The sequence below is a fragment of the Lynx rufus genome, unplaced genomic scaffold, assembly GCF_022079265.1.
Source record: "Lynx rufus isolate CCGP_SWC_20201006 ecotype Redwood Valley unplaced genomic scaffold, mLynRuf1.p SCAF_12, whole genome shotgun sequence".
Lineage (NCBI taxonomy): Eukaryota > Metazoa > Chordata > Mammalia > Carnivora > Felidae > Lynx > Lynx rufus.
Window position 1 is genome coordinate 22188888 of NW_025814826.1, and position 27066 is coordinate 22215953.

The 27066-nt window shown below is 41.2% G+C and overlaps 1 protein-coding gene across 6 annotated transcripts in view; it reads right to left on the reverse strand.

Annotated features, from left to right (window-relative positions):
- Positions 1-27066, reverse strand: part of NCOA2 (nuclear receptor coactivator 2) — a 291022-nt gene that overhangs the window by 32006 nt on the left and 231950 nt on the right. For 4 of the 6 annotated variants that reach the window (XM_047074015.1, XM_047074017.1, XM_047074014.1 and 1 more), the window contains 9 exons: positions 26803-26980; positions 23736-23924; positions 20755-20856; positions 20102-20245; positions 16825-16972; positions 13827-15096; positions 5980-6190; positions 3737-3943; positions 845-1060 (listed from right to left, as the gene is read on the reverse strand). In XM_047074015.1, the coding sequence (XP_046929971.1) occupies positions 845-1060; positions 3737-3943; positions 5980-6190; positions 13827-15096; positions 16825-16972; positions 20102-20245; positions 20755-20856; positions 23736-23924; positions 26803-26980 (2665 nt within the window). The remainder of the gene's footprint in view (positions 1-844; positions 1061-3736; positions 3944-5979; positions 6191-13826; positions 15097-16824; positions 16973-20101; positions 20246-20754; positions 20857-23735; positions 23925-26802; positions 26981-27066) is intronic. The other 2 variants (XM_047074020.1, XM_047074019.1) reach the window with 2 other exon arrangements.

Below are 27066 nucleotides of genomic sequence, written 5' to 3' on the forward strand. Positions count from 1 at the left end.
TAATCTCAAGTATGAGTTGTACAGACCATTATTTTTTTTTTCAGGTAACAGCTTTACTGAGACCTAATTCACATGCCATACAATTTACCCGTTTAAAGTATATGATTTAGTGGGTTTCAGTATATTTGCAGAGTTGTACAACCATTACGACAATCAGGTTTAGAACATTTTCATTCTCCCCAAACAAACCCGCGACCATTAGGAGTCACTCCCCAGTTCCCCCAGACCCCCAGTTCTAGGCAACCACTTACCTACTTTCTTTCCCTACAGATTTGTCTATTCTTGGCATTTCATATAAATGGTGTCATATAATGCATTAGACCATTAATTTTAATAACATGAGAACTGTATCCGAAGAGAATTTTAGTGATCCTCACATTTTGTGAGATGTCCTAGAAGACCTCGTACCTTCAGTGAGGACCCTGGAAAGTCTGGTTTAATAGCCTAGGATGGTGTCCTAAGAATCTGCATCTTAATGTCCTGCGAGCATTCTGATGATCGCCCAGAGTCAGGAACCACTGCTGTAACGCTGAGATGCTCCTTACGACCATCATGTATGTAACACTGGCAGTGTGGCATTCTGATTCACTCCCCACGAAAGTTGAAATTAGAGAATTTAATACAAATAAAGCACCACAGAGGTAGTTACTTCTCTGATGTAACTGGGAAACCTTTGAGACTCTAGGATTCTATACAGAGTCCCAGCAAAATCGCACTTACGACAGCTTGACATGGGGGGAATCACCTGCAAATGAGGAGCATGTCTGCAAAGAACTTTTGGAGCGGTTCGTCTCTTCTAAGAAAGCACAGAAATGAAAAGTACAGAGCACTAGAACTACCTTACCTATATTCATGACCTGAGACTGAAGCATCTGTCTTTGGCCAGGTTGGCTGTTGGGTCTCATGGGGATGCTGGCTGTTGGGTTCCGAATCATACCTCCTTGGATTGGCCGGTTCAGGGCACCGGTGGTAGCAGCACAGGTGACTCTCACAGCAGAACTCTGTGGGGCCCACTCCCCAGATGGCATAGTGGGCCGGGAAGCATTACTACCAATCATTCCTGCAGGCAAGCCAAAGGAAACTGAGAGATGGAGTAACTGAAAACACAGTCAGCATGTATGAGCACTAGACGATCTTACTCTGTGTAAGACCATCACTCTGTCTACACAGCCCAATAGTTAATGCCTTCATTGGGACAGACGTGGACCCTTGGCTAAGCAACAAGAATTGGCAGTTTCTACAGTTTTTCAGAGCACGGACTTGCCACTCTCTATAGTTCGGAAAAGCTGTTAAAATTGTTCCCATATGTACTTAGAAACAGGTGCTGTGGCGTGTGGAGAACCCCAACTTCCTTCCTCAGGAAGTGAATCACATTAGCTGATCTACACGTCAGTGCTTTACTTTCCAAAAGGGAGGTGAGGCTAAGAGAAACAAGGTTTAAACTCATAGTCAATACTCTAATTATAAATCCAAATCACAGAATATCCCGTGAAGCCAACGTCAGATTTTTAAATCCTCAAATCCCTTCCAGGGTACTCTGATTTGTTACGCTTCAAAATTGACCAAGGTAGCCTCTAAACCACTGAGAAATTACACGATCTTCCTACCACGGTTTTTTACAACCAAGGCAAGGGAACTCCTACTTATGGGGGACTTCAGTATACCTGGACCACCACATTCCTGATTATATAGATCTAGAAGGGGTTAGGGCGCATCGGTAAAGATCCCTTTACACCCGAGATATTAACAGTTATTTGGGTCACACACAACAAGAAGAGCACAATATTCCACGCAGGCTCAAGTGTTTGCTCTCTCTGGCCTGGCCCTGGGATGTGGACAATGGCCAAATATTTGCTAAGACTTGATATTCTAAAGGGGATAAACTCCAAGTGAGAACCCTTCGTTTTGAAATGCTGAACGACCGATATATAGAAGTTCTGCTTTCAAATAGATGGCTTGCTTTCATTTACTTTCATTGTGATAACTAAAAAGAGGGTATATTCAAGAAATGGAGAAAACATGTATTATGGGTGGTTTCTCACTGGTGAAATGAGAATGTGCTACATTAGGATGATTAAGAATAAAGGGTGATTAATCAGACTGAAAAGCTTAGAACAATATTACAGTAATATATATTTAAAAAACCATTTGAACATTACATTTGAACTACACAAATGTACTATGGGAGAATAGGCATTTTATTTCTCCAAAAATCGATTACCTAAATAATATAGCAAGATTATATAAAGTCTAGAAAGCAGAAGGAAAAATCACCTATAATTCAACAATATTAATGCAATCATAATAACTGGGGTCGAAGTCTCTTTCGGTCTCTTTGTTTTTGGAAACGAAGCAGAGGCACTATATGACCCTCACAGTCTAGATCGCCAGGCTGCCCCGATTTGAAAATAGGTGTATCCTTAAATTTCTTCTTCAGATTCCTGCAAGAACTCAGATCTTCCTGTGTTCTGCTAACAAGGAGGCATTTTTAAGAAGTCATTGGCTCCTTTTCTGTTATAGAATGTTGCATAAATATTTTATGTATATAACTCAATACTTTGCCTTAAAATATAAAATTACTGTGGCACCATTTCTGTGAATATATAGATTAGTGAAGTAGTCAGGGCCTGGAGCAATAATAGTTGTTGAAGGAATAAACTATTTTAATATAGCCCAGTACACGTTTCTCCACGAACCGCTTGCTCATCAACAACCGAAAATAAATAAATCCAGCTTTCCCCCTTAAAATTGAGCTCTAATTTCAATTAGCTGTCTAAAATGGCGATGTGTATACAGAGATGACAGACTAAGCTAAAAGAAAAAAAAAAACAACAACCACCACAACAAAGAACTAAACACCCACAAATAGAAATTCTTTTTATACTAGCTACTTCTTTCAATGCCTTTGTCTTGAGCACTTCATCTTGACAAAGAAAGAAAGCTGTAAATTGTGAGCAGTTCTTCATTAGAACACTCAACGTCCTGCTACTATGTCCGTGGTAAATAGGTACAGGGTACAGGACAAGGTGGTGATGGCAGTCAATGCTGCTAAGATGGTTTCTAGCCTGAAGGAGATGGGAGTTTAGGAACATGGTAGCGGCTGGGACAGCGGTCACCACTTAGGAAACGCGCTTGGGCAACCTGGCAGACACGCTAAGTTACAGCAGGTCAAGATCGAAACCAGAGCACAGGCAGTCATGTATCTTTGAAAAGGGAGCCCTGGATCAGGTACGAAAAGGCCAGGCACACTACCATTTAAACTTATTTTTAATGAATAGTTTTCTGAAAAATGGTATCACTTATAGGTATGAAACGTTGCCTGAACTTTAAACTTGCATTCTGAAATTCTTCAAAAACAAGTCATCAATTAAGAGGGAGGCTTGGGATTATCAGCAGATTACATGAGATGCCAGCAACTCATCAAATCATCTTACACGCACCTCTATGATGTCTAGGACTGTAAACTGGAATAGAAGAAATCAGCCTATGCTATAGGTTAGTGATCAGAAACCCTATGAAAGTAATGATCACAGAATAAAACAGTAAGCTTACTGGAATGCTTTCCAATGCTTCACATGCCAGTCTCACAGTGAAAATTTGCAGAATTTTCTTACGTTCAAATATTACTTTCTAACATAAAAAATTCCATTTGAGAAATTCGACTAGTTTGATGTGGCTGAATCATTACGAAATTAAATAACTCACCAATAAAGTAACAGTGCATTTGAGCCCTTACCTGTGCTACTGTTCCCTAAATTTCCTTGGTTTCCTATCATCCCTTGATTACCCATCATTCCTGGCTGAGGTATCACTGAGTAGGGACTACTGTTTCTGATTGGTGGGAAAGGTCCAGCACCAGTTGGGCTTTGCAATGTGATGTCAAGTGGTAAGTTCTGGTTTGGCAATAACCTGCCCAGTTGCCCTGGTCGTGGGTTATTAAAAGCTAAGGAGAAAACACATGAAAATTGAAGGTTAATATAGGATAATGGAAAATAAAAAGTAACAGAGGCAGTAGGGAAAATGCTGTCTGTAAAATATCAAAGCTCTGCACCTCAAGGACCAAAGGCCTACATCAAAGACAAACTCACGTGGACTCATAATTTAGTCAACAAGTCTCCAACTTAACTCTCAACAATCTTGCAAAAAGAGAGAAAAAAGGTGTCTATTACTTATCATATATTTCCTCCCCAATACTAATTTCTAACATTCAATCGTATTTGCTGAGCAGACCGCTCGTATGGTTTCATCCCTGTGTTACATTATTTGAATTTAGGAGTATTGTTCTGTCACAGCTATGAAGCTATAAACATGTCCTGCACACAATCCCAAACCTAGACACGTGTGCTTTGGACACATCATTTTCTTAACTGGACTTTCCTAGGAGTAGAATTAGCTTACAAGTATCTATTCACATTGCAAGTTAAATCTTGTAAGTGTGATCTCTGCTACCTGAAGTCGGTATTAAAGCTTTACGGCCCCGTCTAATCTTCTAAATACAGCTTCTTTAAATTCTGGACCTGTTTAGATTTGAAACGATTCTTACAGTTGACCAACAAGAACCCACGGTGCAGTGTGCACTATCCAATCACACAACCAATAGTTTGATAAGAACATTATTAAATTTTACAAGTATACAGATATTGTAAATGACAGTTTATTACTACTTGATTAAATGATATCAAGTATTTCCACTGAATTACATAAGCATAGTATGAAACAGAACATTCAAAATAAAGAAATAAGTTCTTAACAATTAATAACAAAGTATTTACAAGAATTAGGGCTTGGAATGGAAATTATGTACATGCTTAATCATGACTCCCTCAGGTTTTGCTATTCAGTTACCAGTCAATAATCTGATTTCCATTAGGAGGTACAAATGGAGGAGAAACCATGAGTTCCCATGCTGCCCTTCATTAATGCCTCTGGTTAATGAGCATAAACTCTGTAGTATGCTTCTTACTCCCTTCCCAACTCTTTGACTTTGTGATCTCCCATGGTCCCCAACTACTTTCCATTCCTCATGAAACAGACAGGTTTGAGAGATAACAAGCAAAAACTATTTTGTTTTACCCCTTTTGGAATAATCAAGAATCACTTGAGAAAGGTCCACTAATTAAAGATTATTTTGTGATTTGGTTGGTGGTTGCCATTTTTGGTTTGGGAATAAATGCTGAACAATGAATCTGATTGTACTTGACGAGGGAAAAACCATTCTGTTCACCGAGTTAACACTGAAGAGGTCATCTATCTTTCTATAAATTATATCTCTTTGTAAAGGAAAGATATTTTTTCCCATTCAAACTGTTGGACTTTAGGTAACTACCGAGTTTGTAAATTAAGTGATCATGGTGAAGAAGTAATTCATCTTAAACTCACAAAAATCTAAAATAAAATGTATTTTATCAAATAGTCTAAGGTCTTCAAGCTTTATATCAAATTAGCCAACTTAAAATGCACTTAGAAAACGTTTATGGTAAAGTTCCATTTAAACTGATATTTATAGGACGATTCTTAAGAGATAGGATATTTTTAACATATATAGCCCATTCATGTATGATGATTAAATAGTAAGAATTTTTAATACCATATCACTCCTAAAAAGTCAGCATAACTCTCTAATTTTCTATATTTCCAGTATCTAGTCATATCTAGACATATATAAAGTCTATTTTAAGCTCCATTTCTGAAGGCAGTAGCTAAAATAAAGGGAAATATGACAATCATCTAAAGAACTTTATCTATGTAGGTCAGTCTCCCTCCGTGTTGATTCAATTAACCATAAGAGAATGCTGGAAAGCCATGTTCACTAGAATCCATTTTGAATAGTGTTTTGAAGAACCAGGACAGTAGATGGTGCTATTTGACCACAAAAACATTGAAGTGACTAAGCTGTTTGTATCAGATTTTAATAATCACTGTTTCTAATGGTGATTATATGGGAATTTCTTGGCATAACCATCAATATCTCATACTCACTGCTCTGTGAAATTCGCAATGCTGTTTTCTGGGCTCCAACAGGTGTAACAGGACTGTTTTCAGCTGTGAGTTGCATGAGGTCATTGATGATGGCTTGCTTGTCAACTGATCCAGCAGGGGCGCCGGGCCTCGTGTCTGGGAAAAGCTGTGGTAATTGACTATTCTGCAAATCATCCAAAATCTCTTCCAGGTTGTCCAGCTCACTGCCAGGCTGCAGTTAACAAACGGGAGAGTTTATCCAGTCCTACTAGAGAGTGAGCACCACGGGCGCATCTGCAATTACAGACCTAACTGGGATATGGCATGGCCACGGCCAAACAAAACATGCTGACGCAATCACATCCCGCAGGCCTAACAAGTTCATCGATCATCTTTTAAAAAATTAAATTGACGAAGGCCAAATAACTTAATCTCTTAGTCCTCAACCTCCTCATCTAGAAAAAGGGAGGTGACTGAATTAGAAAGCTCCCTTCCAGCACTGTGTTTCATTGGCAATTTATAAATTCCCCTTTATTTTATGCTGATAATTCAATTAATCACGAGTATGCAGATTTCTAATTAACTCTGAGTGTACTATAACTTACAGTCCAGGTCTAGGTTTTGTGGTTAACTCTGCCTAGGAAATCACAACAACAAAAAACTGCTATAAAATGTGATCTAAACTTACAGTAAATCAGTATTTTGTAAATGGTCACTTCCTTTTTGGACTTCTTTTTTTCAGAGCAGGGGTAAGACACGAAATAAGCTCAGAGAAACCATGAATAGTTAAACGTTGCCTTTTCAGTTTGACTGGTGTTTTTTTTCCTTGCTTGCACTTTCAGTTTCAAAGGACAGTGGCTTTCTCAGCCACTCACCAGTCTAGGTGACAACATGTAGGGAAGCAGGATAAAACACGGTGTCCCCAAACATAGCATCTATTAAACCTGAGTTCACGGAAGGCAGAAGTAACGTTTCATAGGGTTTTCCTTTTACCGAAATAATTTCATTTCCATTACAACATCAAAATACTAAGATAAATATTACCACTATCTCATACCTACTACTCTTCTTCCAAAAAGCTCAACTTATTTTACGTTCTTGTAAGTAGAACCTATCTATGTGCCAAGTATTTAAAATCGGGCTGTGTGAACTACAAACGAAAGTGGGTAAGTTAAATGTTAGAAGTAGTTTCTAATGAAGAAAAAGTGGTAAGAATGATTTCTTGGATGTGTAGGTGGAAACACAGAAGTTAGGCAATTTCCCCAAAGTCCCTGGGTGGACTTCAAGTCCTTCACCATGACTAAACCCTTTGTCGACACGGGCAATTCAAATGAAATTGTTTACATCTGATACGAGGCACACTTGAAACAAATGGCTCACAGTTTTATTCTATGTAGAACTCCTATTCCCCACATAGAGGCTGGATTTGCTATGGTTTTTGCAATTTATGGCATACGTAATATCTGTATGGGAAGTCTTGGTGGACATATTTCTCAAGTTAGGAAGTGACATTTTATTTGATTCCTTGTTCAGCGTCAACTAGCTTCGTACCACCTTGGAGATCCACTTTCTAGGAAGCTCCCAGTGTGGTGGCTGGAGCAATCACAGACCGTTTTCTAGTTAGATTGGCCGCGCATCTCTAACAAAAGATGGAGGCATCAAACACGGGAAAGATACATCTTAGGTACGGGTTAGGTTCCAAAGTTAGCATCCTAAAGCACAGACAGACACAGACAAAATGACCCTTAAAACTCCTCAGGAAGACACCTCAATGCATCACCACGTCCCCTCCCTCTCCACGGGCAACACGGCCCGTTTCTCCTCCAAGGTGAAAGCACACTGGTGTTTCTTCAGCTGAGTCCTAAATGACAGAGTAGGGGCTGTGCCGCATTTAAAACCACGTAGCTACATTTCCACAGTCAGAGCCACAAGAGAACCCAAACCTAGAAAGCTCTTGTCAGCCACCTCAGGATCGCTCTGTAGGTACATACTTATTGGGAAAAACGGTAGGCAAAACTATTCACGCTGCTTAACCATTTCACGGCCACCGCTTCTTCTGAATGAGAACAGACGATTTTATGTAAATCAAATGACATGTAAAGTGACTCTGCTGTAAATCTATGTCGTGTTTTTGCTGAATACAAAAGGTGTAAGTAAACATTAGTAGGAACATTTATTTCCCTTCAAGGATAGTGCCTAGAATATAGTAACGGACACTCAATCAGATGAGTTCCCTTAACCATACTAACCTGGAATTTAAGAAAACGGCCCAGGATCAATGAAATTTCCATTGATTTATCACGAAAATATATATATGTTAAAGTTTATTTATTTTGAGAGGGTGAGGGAGTCCCCAGGAGGGGCAGAGAGAGAAGGAGAGAGAGAGAATCCCAGGCTCAAACCCACCATGAGATCATGACCTGAGCCGAAATCAAGAGTCAGATGCTTAACCAACTGAGCCACTCAGAAAAATATTTCATAAAAATGTGTGATAAATATCTTTATAACTGTATCAATAAACTAAAGAGATAACAAAGAGGTTCTAATAAACTGAAGTTTATTGCTGGCCTATGAAACCAAGTTTCCCTACTATGCTGCTGTCTTGTGTATTTTTTTTTTAAGTGGCCTTTAAAGCTCATTGTGTGTGTGGGGAGAGGGTAGGGAGTAAAGGAGGTGGACTGAAATAATATGATACTTCTCGAAAAAGTTTCACAGATTGTCTTGGATGGGAAACAGCCAACATAAATCGGTTCAGATAAACAATAATAAAGTATATTATCCTTAATGGATGATTTTCTATTTGCCCCCAATCCCAGGTATGTATGTATAAAAGAAAGTTTTTACAGCGTAGATTTACAACAGCCTGTGTCTAGACTCCTACCTTTCCTTTTGACCTTTACTCTTTTCATGCAAATAGAATTATACTTTAAACCACATCAAACAGAAAAATAACTATCACCCGTTTCAAAGAGTTCTTTTTTTTCTTTTTTTTTTCTTTTTTTAGAGAAAGAGGGGGAGAAAGAGAGGGAGAGAGGGAGACAGGGAGAGAGAGAGAGAGAGGCAGGCAAAGGGAGAGGGAAAGAATCTTAAGCAGGCTCCACGCCCAGCACAGAGCCAGATGTGGGGCCCGAGCCCCACGACTGAGAGTCTGACGACTAACCGAGCTGCCCAGGTGCCCCCCTCATAGAGTTCTAATGACAAGATTCATGATTCTTCCTTTGTAACCTACTCTTGTGTCTAATATAATGAGTTGAAAATAAATCTAATGTTATACATATAAAATGTTAAAATATGTTTGGATGGTTTAAATCAATTTATTGGTGTTTAAATTTCAAATAATTAGAAAACTTAAAATTCAGGATTTTCCTTGGTTGATTTTTATTTGTTATTTTCTTAAATGTTTATTTTTGAGAGACAGCACAAGTGGGGTAGGGGCAGAGAGAGAGGGAGACACAGAATCCGAAGCAGGCTCCAGGCTCTGAGCTGTCAGCACAGGGTCTGATGCGGGACTCGAACCCACAGAACTGCGAGATCATGACCTGAGCCGAAGCTGGATGCTTGACCAACTGAGCCACCCAGGAGCCCCGGTTGATTTTTACTTTTAAAAAGTACGTATTCAAACTGATTTTCAAATTTTAATCTTTGTCATTTTAAGAGCTGACCAAATTCAACTGTGGGTCAGTCTAGTGACTAAATGCTTTTTTGTCTTTAGAAAGCCTTGCAGGAACTTCTTGGTTTCATATTCAAAAGAAATTGGCTCTTTAGATCTCCGTAACTATGGACAGACACTGTTTGAATTCATTGAGCTTACATCAGAAGAATGTATTATGCAGTTTTCCCCACTAGAGATAATATTGTTGTGCTTGTGTTTATTTCTTGTTAATTTCTGGAGTACACATCTAACATTCATCTAATTGTCTTAAGTGTACTTTAAATGTTCTTCATCAAGGAGACAAAATTCAGAATGTCTACTATAACCCCTTTGGCTGTTAGGCAATAAAATCTGACAACTATGGCATTTTCTTCTGTAGTCGCGTAGGTTGTGGAAGGGACAGATCTGACCACATAAGTTCCTGATCAAATATTTCCCCCTCTTCCCTAAATTTTTTAAGCTTTAGTTCTCATCAAAAGTTCTTCCAGTCCATGTCTACTTTGTTAGGCCTGATTTCTTCACAACAGAAAGAGGAATGCCTTCCTTTAAAATGCTTCGCCAAGATACTTCCAAGTTTTGCTTAGGCATCTATTCGAATGCTCAAATTAGCCACATCAATTTGAATAGTTAGTTTAAACTATTTCAGGCAGAAAATGAGTCAGAAAGATTTTTATAAAAGTTCTACAAAATGAAAATTGGACTTGATTTCTTTAATTTTTCATTTTTCTGGTTTTATGAATTTTTCATGTGTCAAATCAACTTGTTCTCTGAAGGAAATATAAAGAGCACATGCATTTTAATAACAAGTATTTTGATAAGTTACAAAACATCTTTTCAAAAATTTAAATAAGAAGTGCAATTTTACCACATTTGCCTAACAAAAAATTGTTAAGAAATGGTAAAATTGTTAAAAAATGGTTATACAATTCTGCCACATTTGGAGGAAAATTTTCAGGACATTACCAGCTTAAAATATGGGTTGCCTAGTGGTGCCAGATAAGAAGAAATTCCTTTCAGAAATTCCTTATAATTCTGAACCCTCATTATAACCGGCCCAGTAGCATCAGAGAGAACATCAACACACCCCTGAAAAGTTGGGGGGTTCCTGGGTGGCTCGCTCGATTAAACATCAGACTTTGGCTCAGGTCATGATCTCGCGGTTCGTGAGTTCAATCCCCACATGGGGCTCTGTGATGACAGGCTGGAGGCTGGAGATTGCTTTGGACTCTGTGTCTCCCTCATTCTCTGGCCCTCCCCCACTCACATTCATTCTTTCTGTCTCTCAAAAACAAGTAAACATTAACAAAAACAGTCGGTAAACATTTTGGAAATTTTTCTGTCACTGCTTCCTGCTGGTGACGAAATGACGTAGAAACAAATGTTGTTTAAATACTCTGCCCAGTAAAGAGCTCTATTTTAGGTATAATAGCACGATCGAAGTACTTCCTGCCCTTAATAAGTTAGTGGTAGGTTAAACACAAACTTGGTCAATGGCTCTTCTCTGAGTCAAAATAACAAGACAGTTAAGTGTAAACTCGGGCTCCCTAAGAGTTTACCTTATTAAATAAAAAACTTAGATTCCCTGGAAATGAAAGAAAAACCTTCAACAAAGCGGTCCAGCAGTTAAAAGGAGATACAATGAATCTGTTTTGGGAATAGTGAAGGAGAGCAGGAGGCAAAAGAATCAGTGTTTTTTCCTTAAAGAAACGCGTTCTAACTTTGATCTAAATTTAAGTAATGCATACTTCCTGTGGTAACTTTTCTTTTCAAGCTGCAATGTTTTCAATGTTAAATTTGTTCTGCAGTATTTTTTGGTGGAGTTTTATTTTTAAATGGGAGTGAATGGAGGGTGAGGCCAGGGACTGGGTTTCATTAAGAAAAAAATACTGTGGTGTGTGTGTGTGTGTGTGTGTGTGTGTCTACACTGCTTTTTGGTCCATCCAAATACTGTGGTGTGTGTGTGTGTGTGTGTGTGTGTGTGTGTGTGTGTGTCTACACTGCTTTTTGGTCCATCCAAAATAACAGATTTGTGCTGATTACACCCGGGCTTTACGTACCCTAGGTGAGAGGATTTTGATTAGAAAAATGTCTCCCCTGAGCAACAATTAGACATGGCAAGTGACTCAAGAACTTTAAAAACAAATTTTTCTTTTCCAGTTTGCCTGAAGTTAGTGTAATCATATACTAAATATAGAAATGCCAAGCAGTGTCCCCCTTCCCTGACCCTCTAAGTCCCCAGGGCCTCAGGCCTGGGATAGAAATAAATCCTGTGTATGGAGGGAGGGGCCAGCCACTAAGCTAAGGTGGCCGACACGGGTCACCATCTTGGCCTCTAGCATGTGTTAGGGAGACCTGAGTGACAGTATGTGTCTGCCACTCTGAACTGCCACTAGCTCTGTATATTCTAACCTAGTAAACCTCAAGAGATGAAAACATTTATAGGTGTCAATATAGTTTCACACTATACTTTATCCAAGGTTTTGCGATTACCTTTCTGCTAAAACTTTCAGTTTCCCCAATTTACTTGAATTTATAGCATTACAGAATAGCTGTATTACAGAACCCTGCGCTGACCTCTAAGTTTAAGGATTAATTATCAACGATGATTATAGAATTAGGCTGTTTCCCTTGTGAAGGACAAAGGTTTAGAAAATCCTACCTGTTTTATAGGAATGGCAGCAGCTGCCAAGACATCAGAGTGAAAGAAACGAAGGAAGCTAAATGCTTAGAACTGTGGAGTGAGCCCAGCTAGCAGGGCGAGAAGGGCCTCAGCTTTCCTGATTCTTGCTTTCAATCCTAGCCCTGCCCCAGGGCCAGCCGCCTCTGCTGACTCAGCGGACTTCAACATTCTAGCAGGGAAGTGCTGCTCTCTTCTCTCCCCTCCACACCCAGTCCCCCAAGATGGTGTGTCACACAAAGTATCCCCTTGAAAACCAAATTTCAAGACAAATTAGTGAACTATTTTAACTAGAAAGGCCTATGCAGCTTCTTCACTTGTTAACCAGTCAGTTAAAAGGTTTGAAGTACAGGGCAGTTCCCAGGGGTTAGACAGAGTTGATAATGAAGGGTGAAGTCTTGGATCATTAACCCAGACTTCACGGAGTCCCCAAGAAACACCTTATGCCAAGCCATCATGTCAGAAAGAACTCTTTTTTCTTTTAAATGACTCTTTAGCATTAATCAGAAGTTGTAGTAGACAATAAAGAGAGGTACAGCGATCTTCATTAGGTCTGAAAACCAAACGCTTATCTTAAAAGAGAGAGCAAGGTAGATGGGAAATAATTTAATTAAGTCTGTCCTAACAAAGCCCAGTTTCAAGGAAGTGATTATCTCCAATTCAGGCGTCTGCTAGTAACAGGGTCAGCAAACTACAGCTGGCCTGTGGGCTAAATTCTGCCCACCACCTGTTTTTGGATGGCCCCTGAGCTAAGAATGGATTTACATTTAAAAAAAATTTTTTTAATGTTTTACTTATTCTTGAGAGAGACAGAGCATGAGTGAGGGAGGGGCAGAGAGAGAGAGAGAGAGAGAGAGAGAGACAGAATCTGAAGCGGGCTCCAGGCTCTGAGCGGTCAGCACAGAGCCCGATGCGGGGCTCGAACTCACGAGCCATGAGATCATGACCTAGGCCGAAGTCAGACGCTCAACGGACTGAGCCACCCAGGCACCCCTGGATTTACATTTTTTCATATTTGAAGAAAAAATCCAAAGAAGAGTATTTTGTGACACATGAAAACTGCAAAATCCAAATACCAGCGTCTGTATGTAAAGCTTTACTGGAACACAGTGCGCTCATTTGTCTACACAGTGTCTAGGTCTCTGGCTGTCTTTGCGCTACAATGACGGGACTGAAGAGCCGTGGCAGAGACCGTGTGGTCTGTGAAGCCAAAAATATTCACCACTTGGCCCCTTACGAGAAAAGAAAAGAAAAGAAAAGAAAAGAAAAGAAAAGAAAAGAAAAGAAAAGAAAAGAAAAGAAAAGAAAAGAAAAGAGAAAAGAAAAGTCAGCCCAGCCCCGCTCTACAACAATGTCGCTCTTTGCTAGACAGGAATATGTGGAACGGGCAGCTGAAGTGAGAATGAAGTCTGTTTCAACGTCAGGACAACAAAGCAGAAGGCTTATTTGTCTCTAGTCACCCGAGGCCTCCAAACGCCCCTACGAGAAGCCGTGATGGGTATGGATTAGTACACTTGGGAGAGCGCATTACAAACTCACCTGGTCGCTAGGCTCAAAGCTCATCTCCTCCTTCTCAGTTTTCATAGCTATTAATTTTGTGTTACTGGCAGGGTCTGTCTTACTGTCCAGTCGCTCAAGTTTGGGGGTTATTTCTGGTAAACCAATGTCTTTAGTATCGTCTTTATCTAGCAAGTAGCGAAGTAGTGCATTCTCTTTCTTCTTGGGGCTCACGGGCTCTTGTTTAATAGTCACTTCTGAACCAGGGGCTGTGTTGCCGGCCTCCTGGCTCAGTTCTTTGCCTGTGGCTTCTGCCGTTAACTTGGCCAAGTCCACAGGGGAACTGCTGTCCTGCAAGAGTCTGTGCAAAATCTTATGCTTCTCCTTGAGCGAGGTTCCATGTGTCGACCCAGAACCAGGCAAGCTGCCCGTAGAGTCCTTGTTTGTGTCCGACAAAGAGCTGGATAAGGGCGAAGGCTCCATCTGGTCAGATTTGGTGGTCAACAGCTGTAGGAGTTTGGTCTGTCCTTTGCCGTCATGCAGTCTACTCTGTCCGTCAGATCTCTCGCCGCTCACAGCCTGGGGCATGCTGGGATCGTTTGCTTCCTTCTGCTCTCCCGGATGGCAGCTGCTCTCTGCTTGACCAGTGGTACCTTCAGATGGCTCCCCGTAAAGTCCAAAACAGTCTTTGGAGTCTAAGCTTCCCATCTTGCTGAGTGGGGGAGGATTCATATTAACGGGGGAGTTTTGCAAATTGCCCATTTTTAGGTCTGGTGAAGCCAACGATGACCCCAGTGAGACCCCGTGCCCCTCGCTGAGGGCCTGAAGTGCGTTGAGGGAACTGTTGGTGTAGCTATGGCTATTTCCTGTGCTGCTGCAAACTCCCACAGGGGAATGCAAGCTTCCTGCGGGGGAAAACTGACTGGGCGGGATTCGAGGGCTTCCAGCCACTCCGGGGCTCATGCGATGCCGTGGTGAAAGCATGGAGTTGGGCTGTCCTGGATTCATGCCAGGGCTGCTCTGTGAGGGACTGTTCATTTTGAGTGCATAGTTACTACCCTGAGGAGTGGTTGCTTGCATGCTCGACACATGGTTCATTCCCCCAGAACCACCAAACCTGCCCATGGGCATGCCCATCTGCTCCTTCGGGCCATTGATGGGAAAATTTATATTGCTACTGAGGGTCATGTCCTGACCTGGGTTCCCACTGCACATGGCCTGATGGGCAGGGCTGCTAGAGCTAATTGGATTCAATGGCTTCCCCATCGCTTGTCCAGTCAGATCCGGATTCATTACACACACATTCTGCTCTCTGTATAATGAGGAAAGAAATATACAAGAAAAAATACTTAGCAAGTTGTTATTAGTTTAAGAAAACGAGATGGCCTCTTTTCTTTAAAAGAACAGAGTACGTTTAAAGGACCGATAACACTCTGATGAAACAATCTGCAATTACGGACAAGACTGAACACGCGTAGTTTTGGACCAAGAGGGATGTTTCTCAGTCAACTCATTAAGATGTCTGCGGTTTTACAGAGGGGCTGTCTTTAAATCTGACTACTACTGTTTCAAAATTGTAATTACCAGATAAGACATTAGAGGGGTTCCAAGTACACAGTATCTTTCTCATTTAATGGTATGTATATTATCATGAATAACTAAGAACTTGTACCGTCTTAAAGGAAGGACCCAAACGAGTGGAGCTGTCTTCAATTATTTGCCAGATTCTAATTCCTAACAATAGTCATATCTGGAAGCCCAGAGAGCTCTGAGGTATACTACTTGGCTCAAGACGAATAGCAAACTTGGTGGGGGTGGGGGTGGGGGTGGGGTGGCTGGGGGACTCATCCCTAACTATTAGAAACTCCACAAGTTCTAGAGCCAATACAGTTACCAAAAGCATTTAGGATTAGATCACCTTGTCTAAGAGATCCCTCTCCAAGTCAAAGTGAGAGCTTCCAACAGACAACCTGGGACAAAACTTCGGAGTGACCCTGGTCTGTGATCTTACTTTCCCAACACCTAGACAGCTCCCATCCACTCCCTTACTAGTGACTAAAAGCAGGTTTTCTGAGCTAGATGATTTTCCAAGTCCTATGAGCTTTAATTTACAGCCTTGGCAGTCACTTGTGAGTTACCACATGTGTTCACAAATCCAAACAAAACAGGTTTCACAAATTGTCAAACATCAGCTTTCACTTAGGGGGGTGAAATTTGGCACATCTGTAATCACTTTCAAATTGTTTCAGTTTGAGGTCAGATTTATTAACAGTTGGCAAACAGGGCTGCCCATTTTTTTTATCCCTAAACAAGAAAGTACATAATCAAGAAATGTAATAAAAGGGGACTCTTTAACCAGAGCAACTTTATATATCTTCTGACAGTAGCTCATAAACTTTTATATAGCACACCCATAAATATTTACATAACTTGAAATGTAATCATTTTCCTAAATTTGTGCTCTACAACAATATAGTTTATGACAAATTCATTTTAAAAACAACATTCAATTTTCTGTACTTTCTTTTTTTATGGAAATGTTCATTAGCTTTCAATTTAAAGGCTAACGTCAAGAAGTTAATTTAAGCCTGAGAATAAAAATCTAAAATATTGCCTCTGAGTATATTTGAGAGTTTTAGATTTAAACACACAGGACCAGCAATCATGCCTCAATACTCCCACACTGCATGGGTCACCGCTGGGAACTGATCGATTTCCCTTCTCCGACCTACCAGGCGGTCGTGCCAGAGCAAAGCCGGTGCTAGCCTATATTCTTCCGGCTGCCTTTTAAAAGTCACTAGTATTAAGACGAGAATTCAAAGTATAGCCCTCTTCGCTGGTATCATAAATAAGCTTTTAGCCAACAGTTAATAGCAACTCAGTTTTATATTTTACGTGCCCGGGGCTGATTAACAGCAATGTCTGACAAGGCTGGAAAGCTCTAGGGTGATCTGTTGCTTCTGTAACACTTCTCTTGACTTGGGAAGGGAAAATGATTTTTTTTTTTTTTTTGAAAATGATTTCTTATAACTAGGATTACCTGTGAAGCATATGTAACGATATTACAAGCTGAGGTTCATTAGTAGTCTGAGAACGGATGAGTTTGCTCTTCGTTTGTGCAGCAACAAGAGTGCCATCGGACAAGGAAAAACGATAGATTTGACTGAATGCCAATCCTTGTCTCAGCACTGTGGGCAAGTAAGGAAACAGAATGCATGTTTAGAAAAAAAAAAAAAAATCAGAGAGTAGGGGCAGGATAAGATATAATAACAGTAATAAACTTTGTTAAGTTGAAGATTTTCCTACCAGCATGTTAAAAAGTTGTCAGTAATAGTTTATGATATTAAAACATTACAGCATTTTAAAAGCACACTTTTTTTTACTAAAATGCTAACAAATTCAATATATTGTGTTTTTTTGTTTTTCGTTTTTCAAATAAGGCTTATTAGACCCTTAAGCTAGGTTCTTTTTAAAATCTTCAGGACCATGGCGAAAAAGAGTGTAAACCATTTATTAGCTCAAAACAAGTTTCACAATGATCTGTTTAAAATAAACAGTACAGTGCACAGACAGGATATCTTTAAAGTGTAAAAGTTGCCTTTAATTTCCCTCTAAGCTAATAAAAATATTACAGTAAAATTTATGACGTTAAACGTATCCTCTGAATATTCATCTTGAAGTTACGTACTGTTCACCATCTCACAGTACTATTCCCCAATCTGTTGTTCAGTGTGTAAGAAGAAGTATGACTTCTGTGGATGGGACAACAGGAAGCAAAAGATAAACAATCAGAAAAATCTTTTCAGAGGAAAAACAAAGGCTAAACAGAAAACTGAAACAATAAAAGCGGAATGGTTTAACTTCTGGATAAAGAATCTGTTTCCATTTTCAAGACAACAGAAGAAAATGTATAAATCAACTAGGTGAAAATAAGTTCTCTTACAATAAAACTTCAGGTTTATCTTTTAGAACAACTGTATTTTAAAACTGTCAAATACTACATATTGAAAAAGAACATTTCGGCTCAGAAAAAAAAGGAGCCATATAATTTGGTTACCCTCTTAAACCATTTTAAGAAGCCTACCGTATTTTCTTGCATTCTCTTCTACACAAATTTTGTGGGTTGAACCGCTAGCCCCAAGACCAGCCAGAACCAGCACGTTCCTGACCCCACAAAATTGCCTCAAGTGAGTGAGTGGAGGGAGGGAGCGAGAGAGTCACTGACGCACAGTGTGGATTCTGATTTTTCTTGGTAGAATTTCACTTCGAGCAATTTCCCCCATGAAACCCCCTCCGCAGTCTCGGGTACACGCAGCGTTTGGGTACTACTTTGTGCCGTCAACTGCTGCACGAAGCTACTGCAAAGTGGGAGTCCTGGAAATGAATCACTGTACTTATGTGTATCTTGCTTTTGCGCAGTATGTTCCTAAAAGGCAGAACGAATACAATCTTTCTAACGGGACTCCTGTTTCGAATGGCTTAGGATTTCAGAATTTTATCTGACCTCGGCTGTGACCCCGAAGGTTATCCATTTCATTTGGAAATACGTCAGACATCTCTACTACTAAAGTAGATACGTTTAAGCATACACCTGGATTTCTTTAGCAAGCTCTTCCATTTCAACACAACATTTTAGGAGATTTTTACTCAGTGTGATCGATTACCTTCGATCTTACCTATTTCATACATTTTGGAGTTTCCTTTCAGTGGGTCCCAATTGTTTAAACCTACCACGGTGTCTGGTACATTTGTGTAAACCCTTTTGTTTACAAAGGGAGGCCACAGAGTTCCGTGTAGGGCATTGCTACTCAGGACTCAAGGATACTGACCATGTTTGCTCGTGGTGATCTCTTGTTCTTTGTTGTTACTATTTTTTAAATTTTAAACCAGATCTAGTGAAACAGTAGGTTAAATACTGATTTCTGCCAAGTGTAGAACCTCTATTTCCTCTTATTCTTTCCAACTTAAAAAAAATGCTGAAAGACACAGGTTCTGGATTGTGTGCTTATTTCTGAGAAGGATAAAGAAGATGAAAAAGATGAATAAGATGAGGAGAAAAGTAAGGGAATGGGGATAGAGGTCATTTACGATTTGTACTTTTTCATCAGCGGTCTTAAAACACAGAGTCTAAGCAAACACTACTGGTAAAACGCTAAGGTCGCAGATGCACATTGAAGGGAAGAGGTCAAACTAAAACTCTGTTTTCAATGAGGAGTCGGGATGTTCTTTCTGCCAAAACGCTGACAATCCGCCCAACCGAGCTGCAGGGCACACTCCGCCGCCCCTCGTCCCTCACAGGCACGGTGGCTGCTCCCTGGGGAATCCAGGCCCACTAGCCAGGCGCCCCGCGCCGGACACACGGCGTCCATGGGGGCAGATCAGGAGACTAGGTGAAGAAGAGGTCTCTCTCCCCCTCCCCCACCTAGTGCTTAATGAGGAAGAGCTAAGGAAAAGGCATCTTTCCCCCCTTGTTCTCACCAGTATGACAAAACACCAGAATGCACTAGAGGAGACGGGATTCTGTGCAAAGAACTCTGGGAGCGGCACGACAGGGAGACTGCCAGGAGACACCCCAGATTAAGCTCGGGTGCTGACCAGTCACTTCACCTGCGTCCGCCTTCCCGTTGATAACTTGAGTTCCTGACGCCTGCCCACAGGCTGTTGCTGAGGAGCAACAAGATACTACAAAGAAGGACAGCGTCGGACAAAGGCCAGGTGCTCGGTGAGGGCTGCTGTTATTACTGACACAGGACTTTGAAGTCTTGGCTTTGGCTCTAGCGGTCCTGTTAATTACGGTCTAGTCTAGCTGCCCCGTGACCTCAGTCAAGTCCCCTCATTTTTTGGAGCCTTCTAGAAATACCTGGGCAGTCTTCGGTGGTCATCACGTGGAAGGAGGGCCGGGGAGACCCCTATCAGGAATTTAGCTGCTCTTGCACATTTCATTTCGTTCTTACTTCCAGATTGTCTTTAGGACTCAGGTATTTCTTTTGATATTAAGTGGTACCTGATTATGTAGTTTTATATATACAGAAGCCTTAGGATCAGCGAACATGACCTTTTTCCCTTCCTTTTCTTCTGTTTTTATGAAATCATCTTCTAGTCATCTCATTCTTCTGTCCCACAGAGTCTACAAAGTTTTCCTTTAGATGGCAGCATTTTCTGGGCCGGATGATGCAAAGTACGTATGAACACAAAAAATCAACAGACCCGAGTTTCCTGAGGTGAACTTCAGAACCACTGTTTCAGAGAAAGCTTCCACAGGAAGTAGTAACAAAGCAAAATCAACGTCAAGAAAAGTACCATGCAGAGATGCCTACCTTCATGATGATGCCTCTTAGCATAGGACACAGATTCCCCTTCATGCTGCGCATGGAACTTCTGAATGCACCTTCTCACCAGGTCCTCCCAGCCTGGCTTCATGGCTGCCCGCATGGTGCTGGTATCCAGTGACGTGATCTTGCCTAGTAAATAACAGCAAGCATTATACCTACGTACTCATCTATTATTTACGAAAATGACTAACATTTTAAAAGATAAAATTTACTTATTTAGAACAGGTAGCACACAAAGGGTAGACAGTGAAAATAGGTGTCCCCCCACCCCCACCCCTTCTTCCTCGAGCTCCTCAAGGCTTCTGCCCCGGTAGCAGTCACTATTCCCAGCTTCTTTGTGATCTTCTAAATATATTCCTTACATTACAAATATGTAGCTTCTACAATGATTTCTTTGGTATATATTTTTTAAATCTGTTTGTTTGTTTATTTATTGAGAGATTGTGTGAGCAGTGGTGAGGCAGAGAGGGAGGGAGACAGAGAATCCCAAGCAGGCTCCACACTGTTAGCACAGAGCCCGACACGGGGCTCGAACTCACAAACCGCGAGATGGTGACCCGAGCCAAAATCAAGAGCCTGATGCTTACATCGACTGAGCTACCCAGGCACCCCCGGTCTTCTCTGGAAAGAAAATTTACCTTGGAGATCTTGGCGAGTAGTAAAACTTTCTGATGAGGGAAGACCTGGTCTTTCCTTCATGGGAACTCTTCTTGCCACACAAATCAAGCAGGACTGCAAATCTTCAATCATATACATTTATGGTTATCATAATAGGCTTTTTCAGTGATTCAAACAAACTCAAATGTCTTTATGATAACATGACCTTGTAAATCAGCGAAGGAGGGAGTGCCCAAACGCTGTGTGCCTCTGCCACTCACTGGCTTCATGCTCTCCTCCCCTGAGTGGGAAGCAGCTGGGGGACAGGATAGGGTGTGCCGTGCAGGGTCAGCTGCTGAAGCCACACGACCCACGCTGCGAAAGTACACCCACCACGCTAGCATTCCTGCCCTGAAAACTACCTGCTCAGCGATGGACGGAAGAGCGTGTAATCCTTTCTCACAGAATGGCTGATGGGAACAACCAGCTTAGTTCAACATAAAGTAGACAAATGGCGAAAACTAAAACCTGATACTCTGCTCTGTCGAGGGTTTGCTCCTTGAGTTTTTGGTTCACCACGATATGGGAAAGCTAGATAGACCTTCTACCCAGCTACGGAACTACCCCTAGAATGGCAACGAGCGATTTAACGCAAAGAGTATAAATGGAGTCTAGATGTGAACACGAACGAAATCCTAGAAAGTGTGGCAGGCACCAGGGCGGCTGCATTACAGTTGGGAATCTCGGCCTCGGCTGGTTTCTCACATGGCCAACGCTAGGCCTTTATTCCTCACCCACGTCGACTGTTTTATTCATCTGTGTTCACTTCTAGAGAACACGGAGATGTTTTATTTATCTTTGTAACAAGTGGAGCACATGGTGTAGCTCTTTTAATTTCGAAAATGCTGGATAAAAGGTTAAAATGATAGTCTTCATATCTTATGTCATTGATTTATGATTATTCATCTTTAAATCTGGGGAAGAATTTCTCTAAATCTATCTAGTAATGGTGGGCATCACAAATATAAATGTAATCTTCATTCTCAACATAATAAAAGCTAAATTTTTGAGCACTTGCTATGAGGCAGACCTCTTTTTAGCTGCTTTAGAGGCTATCAATTCATTTAGTCCTTGTGAGAACTCGAGGCAGGGATAGTATCATCTCCCTTTAGCAGAGGAGAAAACCAAAGCACGAAGTTTAAGTAACTGCCCAACACCATACAAAACCAGTGAAGCCAGGATTCGAATCTGAGCACACCATGGCTCAGAAACCCTACTCGTAGGCCATACTGTGTTAATTATCTAGAACCAGACTTTAAAGGTACAAAAGTGTTTAAATACACAGCACAAAGTCACAAATTAGGTCAGTTACGTCTTTTTTCTACCACTTTAAGAACAGTATCCTAGATGGGTGAATTAGCAGCACGTACTCTGTTGCATAAAAAGAAAAAAAAATCCCTCAACATTGCATACCTAGGGAAAAACTTAGTTTTGAAAAATTATGTCACCTCTGAGAGCCCCATTACTTTTCAATAAAATTTAAATTACAAATTACTTGCATATAAAACCAAATAACTACAGAATTTCCTGAACTTACAATGGAGTTATGTCCTGATAAGCCCATCTTAAGATGAAAATACTCTAAGTTAAAAATGCATTTAAAACATCTAAACTGCCAAGCATAACTTAGGCTAGTCTACCTTAAATGTGCTCAAATACACACAGTCCACGGTTGGGCAAAATCATCCACCACAAAGCCTATGTTTTAATAAAGTGCTGACCATCTCATGAAATTTATTAAACACCATCCCAAAAGCGAACAGCAGAACGGACACGTGGGTATGGAATGGTTGTGAGTGTACCGGTCGTTAACCCTTGCGATCGCGTGGCTGACTGGGAGCTGCAGCTTACTGTCGCTGCCTGGCATCCTGACAGAGCATTGTAGGCATATCGCTAGCCTGGGAAAAGATCCAAATTCAAAACTTCAAAGTATGGTTTCTACCGAATGTGTATCGCTTTCGCACCAATGTAAAGTTAAAAAAAAAAAAAAAAGTAAGTCAAACCACCGTAAGTCGAGGACATTCTGTAGTATTTAATGCCAATCGTGATTCAGGCATATTCGTTTAATCCTTACTACATTCTGATACTGATACTCTTGACTCCCCTTGATGAGAGGGTAAACTGTAGGCCAGAGAGGTCAAAAAACTTGCCCAAAGTCACAGAGTTGGTAAGTGGCTGACCTGGCCTGTCTGACTACAAAGCCCACGAGGTCTCCATTCGCCAGCGCTCCTCCACACCTCCTCTCTTGCTACGCACGCAGTAAGCATTCTTCGGCCCTGCTTCACATTAGACAGTGACCCTCTGCGGCGTGGTGTGGCTCGCTTGGAGGGCACGGGGGTTGGACACTAGTCAGCATCTCCTTAGGGGGGTGGGCCTACGAGCTTGAAGTCCTCTCCATTCCCCACTCCTGTCTCTAGCCTCTCTCAAGTATCATTCTATCACATACACCATATCCTGGACCCTGCATCCACGGATAAACTAGATGGAATCCATTAACCCCTGGAAAGTGTATGAAACAAGTTGTTTGTACTTATGCATTTTTCTAGGGCTGTGGCTCACAGTAGACATTCAGAAGAGCTTAGGATCCCTGGGAGGTTTAACCACTAAGAGAGCTTCTCTAGTTAGGCAGCTGCTAGTCACATGTGGCTATGTAATCATAAACTTAATAAAGTAGAAAAGTCGGTTCCCCATTTGCATTATTGAAACACCAAATGCTCAACAGCCACATGCGGCTAGTAGGGGCTGCCCTGGACAGCCATCACCGCGGAACATTCTATCGGATAGTGCTGTTTTACAGACATAAAAATTGAATTCGTCACAAAAATTAAGTAGGTGAAAAGGATAAAGAAACCACGTCTAAATTTTTCTTTGTGTGGCCACGAGTTTCAGATAATGAAGAGTGAAAGAAGTAGCACAGGAATAAATACACACATACATACGAAATATCCTGATTTTGCCCTACCTTCTCCTTCTTCTTTGATGGACTTTGGTTGAGAGACGGCAAAGCACTGCATAGTTTCATATTTCTGATGCGCTTCCTGGTTGTCGTGACCTTCCTCTTCCGAATCAGGCAAAGGTTTTACCAGCATCCGGCAATTAAAGGTATGGCTGTTCCGCCTGGGAGGCTCGCCAGACCAGGATCCCCCGTTCACTGAGTGAGGCGAGAGCAAGCCGAGAATTACCAAGGAACTAACATCAGACTCACCGCTGCCGAATTATCAAAATGATGCTACTGTCTTAACAACCTGGGAACACTCTTGGGATTTTCAAAATAACTTTTACACTTCTTACCCTTCACCCTGACTCCTTCCTTTCAAGCGCAGGCCTTGCTTATTCATTACTAGCATACAGTTCTTTCTTTTTGTGTTTCCCTTGCTTTGGTTTCTTGGAAATTTAGTTCCACCTACTTGTATTCTAGTGTTAGATATGTTACCCCCTGCTCAAAAATCTGTAGCTGGCACCGACTGTAGCATGCAGTTAGTTCTTTAAAATGATTTGGGCCTTACAAGGAAAAAAGTTCTTTTAAAAGGTCAGGAAAAGGAAAGCCACTCAAACTGATAAATCAAATCTCAGTAACCAGCCGCACCGTATCCATCTAAGCAGATCTCCCATGTGGGCCAGCACGAGCCTCCCCCCACGGTCCTCCATACTCGGTCCTGTGTGGACACCTTTGCTCCTGCGACCTTCTCTAAAGTGTTCAGCTGCCTCTATTTCTCCCACCCAAATGCAGCCTGCTCTGAGGCCAAGATCCCTACACTGCCTCCTTTCGCAGATCTTTTCTTTTATAGAATTTTACAGAAAAAAAAATTTTTTTAAGTTTATTTATTTTGAGAGAGAGAGAAAGAGCGAGCAGCAGCGGGGGAGGGCAGAGAGAGACAGAATCCCAAGCAGGCTCCGCACTGTCAGTGCAGAGCCCGATAACGGGCTCGAACCCATAAACTGTGAAACCAAGAGTTGGACGCTCAACTGACTGAGCCCTGCAGGCACCCCGAATTTTATAGAACTTTTAGAGTATATTTTGTAACTTGACTGTTGAATGACTCTATTGTAGCTTTTTTTTTTTTTTTTTTTGGTTTCATGTACATTTCCTCAATTAGACTGAAAACTCCTTGCAGATGCAGTGCTAATGTCATTTATTTCTTATCAAATCAAAGACTACTTCACATGTCTTCTGCTTTGGTGTCCACACTCAGAAATGTGTGTATTACGTCAGGAGAGAGGTAATGACAGAGGAAAGACTACTTTTGGGGAAATGCACTAGTGAATCAAGAGAAGCAAAAGAATGACTGATTTTGAGGATTCATGTTTCTGGATCGCCGGACCCACTTTCTCATTCTACAGAGGAGAAAACTGAGGAGAAAGACGCTCAACTACTAGAAGAGCTGGAATATTTTCTTTATTCTTCCTCATGCTCTAAGAAATATGATGGCCAGTAGGACAATGAAAGGGGGGGATCACAAAAAGGGCCAGCGAGAAGATCAGCAAACATACCCTCAAAACTCACTAGCTGGAAAACACTTAAAAGGACATCTAGGTGTTCTGGAGAATGCAAGGCTAAACCCACAGCCGCTGGGCTGTGAAGGAATGAACAAGAAAACACACTCTAGAAAGAAAAAAGGAAATTTCAAGTTAACTGCAAGAAGCTGTTCTAGAATTATAGAAGGAGTCACAGCTAGCTTTACGCGCCTCGGCAGACGTGGGGGATCTGCGTCACCGTCAGCGTTTCTGCAAGCTCACCCACGAAATGGAGACTTACACAGAAATCAAAGAAGAAAGAAAAAAGAGTTCTTATTACCTCAGGTTAATAAGGAATCTTAAAATATAAAAAAAGGACAATGTGAAGTAAGGAAAAGAGCTCTTCAGACAAGTGGATTAGTAATACCAAATTAATAAGCATAGGTCCTTTGAGGAAGTCATAAAATTACTGAAGAGATTTGAAAATATTAGTTACTTGAAATGAGAAATCCTATTTTCTTGTTCACTTACTAGAGAATATAATAAAAGAATCTCACACGAGTATTCCTATGTTTTGTATTACTGTTGCAGTCACTGAATGAAGGGTTATCGTAACCAAGGAAAAGAGAGCCATAATGGAATTTAAAAGGGCCTTCTTCTATTTACTGTGGTTAACAGTAAGACCAGCTAATAGAAACAATTTGGAGAAAAAAAAGAAAAAAAAAAAAAAGAACAGAAATACTTGCTAACTCAGGACCTGACCTTATTCTGTCCTGAAATACGCACTTCCTTTTATCTGTGAAAATGTTCTTAGCATCATCAGTCTAAGTGAGAATATTAAAAAAAGAACCACTCAGTAAGTGGGAACGGCGATGCCCCAGAGCAGCGGCTAAGGTGGGTCCATGCTGTGAACCGCCCATGTTCCGATGTGGCCCTCAACACTCTCGGACGCTCCCGGACAGCATCTTCCAGATGAGGTGGAGTCAGGGATATGAAACGGGGTAAGGAGGCAGTGTCTGAGGGGGCCACCGGAGCGTCTGGGAAATGAAAGGGCCCATTTAGGGCTCCTAGGCTGATAGCATTTGAACCTCTATATGCCACTTGTTCCTTAACATTTTATTTTTAGAGTACCGTACGCACCCACACGCGTACTCCCTTCACAAGACGGACTCAGGGTTTTGTTTCTGTGAAGTCAAATTCTCAAACTTCTCATGACCTTCTGCTTCTTAATCATGGGGAAAAAGCACAAAGCAGGGTCGGCTGGCACTGGATAGAGAGGAGGGCAACGTGGCACCCTCTTAAAAAACCACAACACAAACCCCATGAAAACAGTTGCCACAGGAGTACTTTCCATCTGAATTCTCTTCATGTACTTTAAAATTGAGGATCAAGACAATCAGTTGTTCAAGATCACGATCTGCAGATGCCCTTTTCTCCATGACTTTTAAGTTTAAACACTTAATCTAAGCATCTCTAAAAGCACCCAGTTACTGACATAATACAGTGCTACTTTACCCTCCAACCAAGACCACGTGTGTATGGGGGGGAGGGGGACCCGGCAGACCATCATTTACCTATAGACTTTGGCAGCAGGTTTTTGACAAATTCAGTGTGGTCCCCAACATGCAGGATGCTATATACACTTTTGTTCATCAGCTCCTCTTGGTTATACCTTAGGTACTGTGTCACATTTTCTGAAACAAATACAACGTTGCCTTCCAGATTCACCACAAAGAAGAACCCATCAAGGGCCTGAGGGAAAAGGCGCAAATTGTGTTAGACATGATACAACAGAAAATCATATGCAGTTGTTAAGAAGGGCTGATCCCATTAAGGGA